This window comes from Chelon labrosus, assembly GCF_963514085.1.
Source record: "Chelon labrosus genome assembly, chromosome: 22".
In the NCBI taxonomy this organism is placed as follows: domain Eukaryota; kingdom Metazoa; phylum Chordata; class Actinopteri; order Mugiliformes; family Mugilidae; genus Chelon; species Chelon labrosus.
In genome coordinates, this window is record NC_140355.1 from 16,514,245 (window position 1) to 16,525,974 (window position 11,730).

General features: G+C 37.4%; 1 protein-coding gene across 2 annotated transcripts; it reads right to left on the reverse strand.

The window, feature by feature from the left end:
- Window positions 1-657: 657 nt before the first annotated feature.
- pstpip2 (proline-serine-threonine phosphatase interacting protein 2) lies at window positions 658-10,420 on the reverse strand. 2 transcript variants are annotated; one of them, XM_084571868.1, is made up of 15 exons: window positions 10,322-10,415; window positions 9,343-9,443; window positions 7,535-7,609; window positions 6,440-6,474; window positions 6,229-6,335; window positions 6,078-6,140; window positions 5,585-5,677; window positions 5,226-5,271; window positions 4,374-4,453; window positions 4,179-4,277; window positions 3,563-3,659; window positions 3,342-3,426; window positions 3,214-3,251; window positions 1,386-1,479; window positions 658-986 (listed from the first exon to the last, which is right to left on the reverse strand). In XM_084571868.1, exons 1-14 carry the CDS (start codon window positions 10,352-10,354, stop codon window positions 1,424-1,426), a joined length of 1,008 nt encoding a protein of 335 aa, XP_084427994.1. In that variant the 5' UTR covers window positions 10,355-10,415; the 3' UTR covers window positions 658-986; window positions 1,386-1,423. The 2 variants fall into 2 exon arrangements, with proteins under 2 accessions (XP_084427994.1, XP_084427995.1); XM_084571869.1 differs by having other exon boundaries at window positions 658-1,479; window positions 10,322-10,420.
- Window positions 10,421-11,730: the final 1,310 nt, after the last annotated feature.

The window sequence follows — 11,730 nt, forward strand, 5'->3', positions numbered from 1 at the left end:
AAAAGTTAGGTACACACCTACTACAGTACATTTATTACACCTTCAGTCCTATAAAATGAGATTTAGTGTTTACCGTTGATGAATTTTACTGGTGGATCTGTCGTTATCTTTCCTGTTAAGGTGTATAGTGTCATCACAACATTAACCTGAGGAAAAAAGGTTTGTAGATGCCTGTAGTTTCTGATAGATAAAGATGATATCCCAACTATAAAAAGCAAATCCTTCCCCTGTAAAGAAAATTTCCTGCAAGAGAGAGGCAGAGATTTCCAAGGACTTTCAGATTTGTCCGGGACTGGCCGACACTGCAAATTCAGCCCGAGGGTCAAGCATTTGAAGTGAAAACAAGTCTCCAAAATGCCACAATTTGATCAGAGGATCTGCAGGTAATTCCCGGAATTGCTGGTGTCCAAAGTGCATGTATCACAAAGAGAATGCAGGAATGTAACCATAAAGGTGGAGCATGTGACTGGAAGTGTCGTGGTTTGGTTTGTTGCATCGGAAACTTGGCAGCTTGCAGTGCGTGATTCAAGTAGTAAAACTGCGTCAAATCAAAGAGTGCTCGAAGATAAGATAAGAAGACAGGCCTTCTGTCTGGAATGTAAACAAAGTTTACTTCACTTATGTATATTATAGACATAAGTCTGAAGAAGTGAATACGACTAATAAAAACAAACTCCAGGTCACTTGTGCGCAGGATAAAATGGCATTTATTCCCTTCTTTACTCCTGCAGTGTCAACCTTTGTAGCATCTTCTACAAATTATGTGTTCTCAGTATAAATAAAGCAGAATCAAAGTGCAAATTCCTCTACCAGCATGCAGAAAATATTGTGCGTCATCATGATCACACACAACACAGAGCATGTGTGCAGAACTCAATCAAACAGATGTTACAACAAAGAAATGTTGGGGTGCAGTAACAAAGAACAGGATAGTTATAAGAGTCCAAGGCTTCCCAGTCACAAGTTGGCTGTCACCTGACGTGTCACTTTCACATAGAGGAGGAAATGAAAACAAGTAAACAGATCTTTGTATCTTACATTGTGAATCTTTCTTATAGAAAACGTGAAAAGTACAAATAAATACAACTTATGCAGAAGATTTATATAAAGCTTTGTATGACATAAACCCATACATGGGTAATTAACAGGCCCGGTGTTTGGACACGAGTTCTTTATACAGTAATTAGGCAGCACTCACTGATTTATGTGTTAGTCTAATCACTAAACTAAAAAAACACCCGAGTACCTCAAAACAGAGCAATGCATTTAGTATACTGTTTATAACACAGTAATACATCCAATAGAGCGAACAACCTCACCTACATCTTTGTATGTACAGTTATGACACTGTTTTTTTTTTCCATCTAGTATGAGCTCAGATTTACCAGAAATCACGAAGGAGGAAGTGACGAGACGTCACAGGTCAATACTGGATAAGGCTGTAGCCTGCATCTTCCACCTCAGAGAAGGGAGGACCATCTGCAATCAGAGCAAACGTCAAACCGGTGCGGTTTTTAAGCACGAAAAACAGAAGTGTGCAGCAAACATTCAGCCGCAAGTTCCAAATTTAGCACTAAAAATAGCTTTTGTTTCATACAAATCCTGCCTCGACACGTGACAAGTATCAATAAAAATAACTGTTAAAAACAAGCTTGGGTTAGATTTGTGTTAAAGTTAAATGTTGCTGTGGTGGTTAATGGGTTTTGCCATATCATGAATGACAGGTGACAACAGCGAGCCTAAAGACCTGACCCTATATCTACATTTTAGGTCAAACTACAGGCTGAACTAACAACAGTTTAATCATCATCACTAGTCGTAACAATGACCGGTTTCCAATAATTCATCTACTTTGATTACCTTTTTAAAATTAAGTTGTTTTTGCCACTTTCACTTGTAATGAAAGTATCAAAACTGTAATGTTTTTCATCCGAGAATGCAGCGTATTAATTAGTGTAGAATAAATAATATTTTGTGCCACCATCAATGACTAGCAGCATGCTAGCTAACAAGCTATGTTTTTCACAGTTTTGGACTTTTAATGGCATCATTCGGCCTCTAAAATATTGTAATGGGAGTTTGTTTTTTTTTTGGAATGATTTTTGAACAAACAACCAGTTACTCTACTATGAAAGCAGCTGAATAACTGGTCATGTAGCCTAAACAATAATTAGTACTATTACTTCCGTTTACTTTAGCATCAATGGCTAGCAGCAGGCTAACTAACAAGCTACCTGCTCAATCCACTAAACAACAAACCAAACAATTCTCTTCAGTTGTTTCATTTTAGCAGTTAACACTTATGTCAATAACGTCACTTGCAGCTAACAACATGCTAGCTAACAAGAGCCGACTGCTGCCACACAATCCTCTTCATCTGTTTCCTTTTAGCAATAAACAACAGTTCTGTTAATAATATAACTCACAGCTAACAATATGCTAGCTAGAAAGCTAACAAGAGCTAACTGCTTGTTTTAGCATCTAACAAAACTTTTGTCAATAACTTCAAGCTAGCTGACAACATGCTAGCTACCAAGAGCAACATGTTAATAACATTTTTAAGTGTTATGTAGCAGCAACTCCTTTCTCCTCAACATAATAATCTAACTGTATGATGATTTAATTGACAAATACAGCCGACTGACATTTAGGCTAATGTAAGCGGTAAGCTGGGGAAAAAAAATGTTTTGTTGGCCCCTTATTGAACCCCAAAACACGTCAGTAGTTTCATTATTTTAACAGAAACTCTGCTAGAAGAGTTGATTGCAAATTTGACAACTGATAACTGCTAAATTTTTTAATTAGTTGGCAATATTTCTATATATTTGCCAATTTTCTATTACGGTAAACTTAAGACTTTTAGGATTTTTGACAGCTGGCTGGACAAATATTTATATTCAAGTTATTTCTTCTGTCATTATTAAAGAAAATATATTGTCAAATATACTGGTAATAAGTATTGGTTGATAATTGATTACAATTCCCCAATTTATTCTGGTCTTCTAGTCTAGTCAACTTTACAACATGTCTATAATACCAGTCCATAATCTAATGGATCATATTAGTAGGTGCTCAACTTCATTTGCACTTAATCAATGCTGGCCTAAATAATGTGGCTCAAACCTGAAACTTTTGTTTACCCTGGGAGTCTGAGGCCTCGTTAATAATCCTGACATTGACCGTACATTGTGTTTATTTAGAGTAAACACATACCTCTATTGCTTGTTGCTGGATCAGGTAATGGTCCCCTCCTGAAAATTCACAGAACAAGGTAGTCAATGAGAGCCATGGAATTAATCTAAAAATATAGCAACAGATTGTGTCTTTTACTTATTTTTTACCTGATGATTGGTGGAGGCATTCGAGGGGGTGGCCCCACCGGTGGAGACCCCTGACCGCTGTAGAAGTTTTCATACACAACTGGAGCTGTTAAGAGAGGAAGGTGCAAAGATGGAAAATGTTCACACACTGGAACCTGGAGAACACTGTCCAACACCCTTATCTATTTACATTCTACTGCTGGTTAATTGTTAAAGGAATTTTGATGAATTTATAGGCCTACCAGGTGGTCTGTCACCGGTTCGTCTGAGGTTTACAAAGTGTTCAATATCTTCCTGGATGTCACACTGTTCCAGCGACTTCCTCACTTCCTCATACAGCTGTATAAGAACACACACGTGGATCCAAATGAGGTCAGAGTCCAATTATTCCACACCTTTATAGACATACTTAAAGGTTTTTAAAAGTATGATTAAACTAATAATTTCACGAACATGTGATGACTTTTGACCAGCATTGTTTGACCACTTGCTGGCAGCAGAACAAAATCAAACAATGACACTTAATCTTATCTTATAAAGTTGTTACAGCATATGTTTTTGGAACAGTTAAATTGAACGTCCAGTAGACACTGAGCAAAATCTAAATTTATTTTAAATTGAATTGGTCTACTCCTTGTGAAAATGTCCATTCCACTATGTTAAGCAGATAATTGCCATGTGTATGTTAAAGCTTTTCCTATATGTAATATTAGCAGGTCTACTGAGGGAACTGAAAAGTTGCATACAGTTAAACCAAAACAATGCACTGAAAGACACTAAAATGATATCATGGTTGACTTATTTCACATTTTATCTATTTTTATTATTATTATAGCAGCTTAAAAGTTAATGTTTTACCTCGTCACTGGTCACACATTGCTGAGACAGCTGGTTGAGGTGAGTCCACACAGTGTTTCTCAGATAGTTGATGCGCTCTATCGACTGTTTTTCAAAAATCTGTTGGGGGAGAATTTAACAAAAAAAAAATTCGGTTCATTTACTGCACATGATGCGGTGGTATACCCACGCTTTACAAGTCATTCATGGACGTACCCCACAGGCGTTGATGTGTTCCTTGAGCCAGTCATCTCTAATCTTCCCCAGTGTGTTCACATTCTGGTGGTATAACCTGTCTGTCAACGAAACACAGTATGAATTTCAAGATATGATGTTCTAACGATGTCTCATTTGCTGTGTTAAAACATTATTGACACTTGAGCCATGTCCAGTTAGCATTTTTGTGTTGCTTTGGGGGAAATGCTAATCTCTGCCTACTATCACTCTCACAAGTAACTATACAGTATGCTGCCTTCAAATGGTGTCGGGTTTACCACGTTCACAAGAATACTTTTCATTTTCTTCATATTTTTATGATATGCCAGAGGAACATGTTTTATATTCAACAACCTCCTCCTATGAATTCTACACATTAAGTTTGCTACTTGTTAGCATGCTAAGCGCCTTGATGGCTTCAAGATGGCGTTCTCACACTTTACGCCTGATGTAACCACTTGAATGCAAAACATTTTGTGTATATGTTCACACAAGTTCCATTTAATGGCATCAAAAAAAAAAACATGTTGATGTTTTGCATGTTAGCATGCTAACATTAGCTGATAAATGCTACGGAGAGGGAGAAAGTGGGTGGAAATTATTTAATTTGACAAGTGGTTGTGCAGAAACATGGAGTGAGAGAGGTCAATAAGCAGCAAATTTCGACCTGATAGTGGTGCTAGAGGACAATTTCATTAATTCAAAGTGGTTGTAATTCATTGTCAGACATCTATGGGTGTGCCAGATTCAGTGATTCAGTGATAATCTGAGAAGTGGTTGTCAAGATACCAACACATGTTATAGTGTCTATAGGCACAACACTGGGCCACTGTGAAGCAGAGGCCAACTTACCTGCTTCCTCTGCGTTCTGTTTTGCCTGCTGTGCTTTTGCATAGAGCTGATAAAGAATGATAAAGAAAAGGCATTAAGAAAAGCTTCAGTGCAACCAAGCCAACACAGACCAAATGACAGAAATAGAAACAATATGTGTTCAGTCGGGCGTCCTTCTGAAATAGATGTGCTGACAGTGAATTGAGGAAGTCTGAGGTACAACGTTAAGAAAGGGTGCTTTTATTTTGCAAACTCTAATATTTTAACAGCACATACAGTATATTTAAGTCAAATCTTTATAATCAATACTTATGTTTTATGCGTTTTTGTATACCACATTAAACTGTTATAACTGGGGAGGTCTGCAGATGTGACTGTACCTTCTCCATGTGCTTGGTGTTGTTGGTGTTTCGGTTCACGTTCTGGTCTGCTTCTTCCTTGTCTCGACACTTCTGTTCGTACGTCTTCTTGGACTGGGGACAACATTACAGCATTTTGAACTGTTTGTTCATCACCTCAAAATTTATAAGGAAGCATTTTCATGGAGAGTAAGGCCACAAAGACTAATTTTTCATTTTAATTAGAGCCGTGTAAGACAAGTACTTCTTCTTTTGGCATGGATCTTCACGGTGTTAAATAGTACAGTGCAGTTCACTTCCCACTGGTCAACACAACTTCCTCCGCAAACAAAAAGGAAGAACAGAGAAGGGAGACGAATGGCACTGTCATAACACAACTGAAACTCCTCTGATATGACGCTCAAGGACTGTTGCCCTTGAGAGTCTACCACTTTGTTAAAATACTTCTGGTTTTATTTTGGACGTAGCGCCACACGAGAAACTTTTATATCTTCAAATGTAGATATTTACTCACATCCATCGTCTTCTTGAACTGCGAAGATCTCTGCTTGTGCAGGACGTCCATCTGCTGTTCTATCTGAAACGACATGGTCACGTCTTATCATTAACTCATCTTGACCTGTGTTGGGTGTCATCATCACCTCAGCGCCCCACCAACCACCAACCTTTTTCCTCGCTTCTTTTTGCTTTTCTCTGAACTCCTCCAGCTTCTTGGCTTCCTCCCTCATGCTCTGCGCCAGTTGTAAGTGTGACAGGCTCACATGTTCGGTCTCTGCGGGGCACAGGCTTGGCTTTAACTACGGCAGATAAGCTACTGCACACGAGTAAATAAAAGGCTGCATTGTCAAAACTCGTAAAATTTAACAGTGAACTTACGCAATTTCAACACGTCCAGGGATCTTTTCAATGTGCTTAAAAAAGAAAGGAAAAGGAAGATTAAAGAAGGATTTTAAAAGATAAAGGTCATTCCAGTTAAAGTATTCAGTAATGTTTGTGACCACTAGTGTAGTCCCTTTGTGTTCGTACTCTATCATGCATAATGAGTTGTCTGTTTCATGATTGATAGCCGGTGGCCGTAAGGTTCCAGCAAGAAATGCAAATGTAAATAATCAATTATTTAAATATGTCAAAAGTTGGCCTTTAAAGAGCTATACGAGGAAGGAAAAATATAGTTTAAGCATACGTATTAATAGCTCATACTCATCACAATATAAGTATTAATTGTGATATCCCTTTTGCAGTGTTTTCCAATGATTAAAGCAGAATTAATTCATGTGACCCAGTGCTTCCTGTGCACTGCAGCCAGCGGTAGTGATTGTGTTTGACCTGGCGTTGCTCACTATGATTGATTTAACAACCTCCCGCTGCACAGTTTCACTTTTAGTTTATGCAGGTAGCTTTCCAGTCTGCAATTATTAATAGAAACATGTCAGAGGTTTTCGTCTGAAAAGGCTAAGTAGTGGTATGAAGGTAAGCCCATGACTTTATTTCAAGTAAATCAAATTTTTTTCTCTTTTTAATCTTTGTTATCTTCCCTCATTGATTCACATTATGCATTTTGATACTGCATTTGCTTATTATGTACTGTACTTTTTTTTTTTTTTTTTTTTACATGCCTTTAAAATGAACAATCTTAATAACCCAATATAGACTCATGAAGCCAATTTGGTCGCTTCCCTTTACCACACTCTCCCCCAGTTGTCTTCCTTCCTCTAAACACTTCTAAAGAGAAACAAAGCCACATTCATCATGTGACCAAAAGAGAACTTGTTGATATAGAAACCAGACCGAGCAAATTAAATCTGACGGACATAACTACGAGACGCTAGACTGTTTGAATGGTGCATCTTTTTGCATTGAACCCAGATGAATATGTCCGACTTTATTAGGGATTAAAATTAGCTGAGGCTCAATGCAAAGAGAGCCAAACAAACGCATAATAAACTGCACGTCGAAGCAGAGGTCACTTACTTCATCTCATTGTGTCCACACACTTTCTTGGACAAGCCAAGGAGGTCTTTGGCGTACTTCTCTTCAACTGATGCTCTAAAACAAAATGAAATAATAATAATAATAAAATAAAGCAAAGTCCAGCATTTATACAAAGAACAATCCAAAGAACGGGACAACTAGCCAGAAATAGCATCCATGCAAATCAATTTACATGAAGCATTTCGAAGCAAGGGTCATAAATTCGCGCAATATGTTTGATTAGCTGATAGGAAAAAGAAGTTTGTTTATATTATAAGGCATATATAGTGATAGGAGGTTGTGTGCGGTTCCCGCAGTTACACACTTCCTTTTTGGTGTCTGCAGACCTTTATTTTTAAGTTGTTTCCTGGAAACCACGCAGGAAATATAAAGATGCCTATTTGGATTTTTTTCTCCCATTAAGTGGAGGCTTGTGTTTAAACAGGTGATGAATGGCAACAGCTTTAGAAGTTATACGTGAGAACAATTGCTAAATAGTTCTAAACATGTAGGTAAGATGTGTGTTTTTAAAGGTGTATATATGTTGCTTATACATGCAAAAGAATAAGAATAATAATTAAAGATAGAAACTCAAACGGACTGATGGATTAACCCTTGACCATTACACACTTTATCTCTAACGGTTTATCTACAAGTTGAAAGCAGGTACAGGTACTTAAAGAACTTAGTGGGCAGCTCAGACACCAACCAGGAAGTAATTCCTTTCCTTAACATTTTAGTGAGTCTGAATAATCAGTAACTCCTGAAAGCTGTCCACTATGGACAACAAGGACCTCCTGTACAGCTCTTCCTTTGACGCGAGGACATTTTTAGCTTTAATCTCTCTCTTTATTTGTTTTTTGCTTTGCATGTTCATGCACCGTATGTTCCATCCTTTCCCTTTCCCTTTTCATTTCAGTAAGTGATGCTGCAAACACCTGCGGTTTATTGCATTTTTCAAAATTCCTAAATTGGGAAACTTTCAGTTATCTTATTTTGAAATATCCCCTTTTTTGTTATTTTCAAAGTGTGCAACATATTATGTCCCCACAGTGACCTGTTTATGCACTGAATCCTAAAGGTGTACCCGCACCTGCATTTAAGGCAAAGTTTATGCCACTGGCCAAATGGACTTGTGTGTTGGCGCGTTTGAGTGGGTACATTACATCAAGGAGAGATTAATTATTAGAGGAAGGGAAGAGGAAGGAGGAACTCAACATTAAAATGGATTTGGGGGATGCTTCGCAATAAATTAAAATGCTATGCTGTGAAAGGGTTGGGGCTACTTTAGGGTGGAAACTTTCAGTTCCTGCTCCAAAAAGGATAATGTCTGCTTGTCAGATGTGGTACAGAAGTTTAAAAATAGGGAAGGTTTTCTAAATCTGCAGGGTATTAAATCGTCTTTGCATTCATCCACTGTCTGTGATTGAAATGTCATTAAAATACGTGTTCCTCTCTCTCACCTGTTTGATCTCAGGGAGTCTTTTAAGTCTCCTATTCCACTGCTCTTTGCTCATGTCTATATCCACTACAAACCTTGCAAAGTCATAATGCACTTGATTCTTGTAAATGATAAACTTCTTTCATATCAAAAAGCAACTTCCTGCTCTGCAAAGTCTACAGTCCACATGCTTCCTTTATTATAGCTTTCATTTTCACCTCCCTCTCTTCATGTTTGTCTCCACTAATATGTACAAACATGGATAACCCACGCACGAAGCTGTCTCTGCTGTGTAAACCTACATCCTTCGGACTTTTATGGACATGTAGACAACAGCTAGCATTACATGAACACATCATGGCATTACCTGGCCTTCATGAAGTCCTCCACCTCCTTGCACGTCCTCTTGCCGTCATTGAGATACTGAATGATGGCATCGTAGCCAGTAGTGCAAGTCAGGTCCGAGTTCTGTCGGCAAGAAGGACGGAGAAATTAGTTTTTACTTCAAAACAAGAACAGGCAGACTTCATGGATTTAGCCGCCAGCATGCCAGCATGCCAGCATGCCAACATGCCAGCACCTCTTCTCCAACGCCCAGCTCTTAACCAAAAGACAGGCACGCTCTGACTTAACTTGTTTAAACAACTCGACACAGACATGAATGAACATTTTAGGATCATGATCTTTCACGCCGAGGGTAAATTGATGTTTTGAAGTGTGCATCTCCATAATTTAGGTACGGTGAAGGGCAGCAGCCTGTAATCATCCTAACCAAGTAGACTTTCTATCTCCACACAAGATAAAAAGCCATGTAATTGTATTGCTAATTCAATTACACAAGAGTCTATAAGGAAATTCTATTTTATTAATAAACCTAGTTGTAGAATGTAAATACATTTGTTTATGGACTGAGGAATAGTATTTTATTCCCATTTTGTAATAATCTAACACAAAATAAAAGATTGTAACTTCATTGTATTAATCTGAGAGCTATGCTGACTCAGAAAATGCACCTTGAACACATTAATGAGTCACCACAGATTTTCCAACAGTATTAATGACTGAAGTTAACGGTTTTGATATTTTTGAGTGCTTGCTCGTTTTATTTCTGTTTCTTTTAATTTGTAACCATCCATGTATTGAGTGTATGAGTGTCTATTGCTTCTCATTTTTACTTTTAAAGTATGAATAAGTTACTTCTTTTAACACTTGTTTGATGAGGCCAGAAAACAAAACAACAAACGGTTCCTAACTCCCATCCCATGTGAAAAACAGCATCATCACTTGGCTTGAAACTTATTCTGTTTATGCCCAAAAGTTAATAAAACAACAGATACAAGACTCACCCAGAAGAAATCCTTGAAATGAAGGTTTTTCATAACTGGACTTGAGCAGGAAGCAGAGCTGCTTTCATTGACTGTAATGTCTTGTCTCGTTGCAGCCGCACTGACAGAGTGAACTGAGAGCATGAGGGAGCTGCGCTAAGCCGGTCACACTGACGCATGCGCAGAGAGGATGAGGAGACTTTAGAATCACAGGTCGTCAAATTCTAGCGTGGAGTTTGAGTGTGCTGCCACCTGGTGACCAATGGAGGCACTTACAGAATTTACAATTTGATAATGCAGGGATCTTTAACACCCCCCAAACTGATCTCATAAACTGATATGTCCTTGCCTCTGAGATCTTAGTCAGCTGGAAGGTGTTTCTAGATTTGTGTACCCAGCACTCTCCTTCAATGTTTGTGATTCTGCATGTAAAGAAATTAATAATATGTTTGTGAATTTTGTATGGAAGAATAAGCATCGTCATCTTAAAAAAAAACCTGCTTTCTGGACCTAAAGCCAAAAGTGGTTTTGATCTACCGGACTTTATGGACTTGAACTACACATTTAAGGTGAAATGCCTAAAGGAATATGTAAAAACTCCAGATTCATTATGGTACTTTATTCCACATAATATATTTAAGAATGTCGGAGGTCTTAAATTCTTACTGTCTTGTAATTATAGGATCTCAAGATTACCAGTTAAGATGTCGGAATTTCATAAACAAGCTTTGTTAGCCTGGAAGCTATGTTATTCACATAACTTTTCGCCACATAAATCTATCATTTGGAACAATGAATGCATTACTAAAAGGAACAAATTACTCTATTTACAACATTGGATTGACAAAAATATAATTTACTTAAAAGATTTATTTAACCCTAATGGCCAACTACTTAATTATGAAGACTTTCTTACACAGAAAGCATTCCCTATAAAATTTAAAGAATTTAGCTCAGTAATAAATTCCATTCCCAGCGGAATGATAGAATTAATGAAAAGCTATAAAAATCAGAATGTGCAACATACAGTTATTAACATTCTTTATATAAATGGTTTTGACATCCTGAGTGAAAAATGTACTAATAAACATATCAGAGAATGTTTCTACAATGCTAAGAAAATAACACCTAGAGGGAAATTCTTTTGGAATGCTATCTTTATGGATATTGATTGGCATAAAGCCTGGCTTGTTCCTTTTAAATTTTGTGTCACAAATAAAATTAGGGAATTACATTTAAAAATACTACATAACATATACCCATCTAAGGCATCAAAATTCCTTGACATCGATAATAAATGCACCTTTTGTAAAACCGAACCTGAAAATGTAACTCATTTATTTTATGGTTGCCCATATAGTAGTACATTTTGGAAAGAACTTGAGAACTATATACTGTGTAAAACAAAACATAAAAATCAACATTGAAGG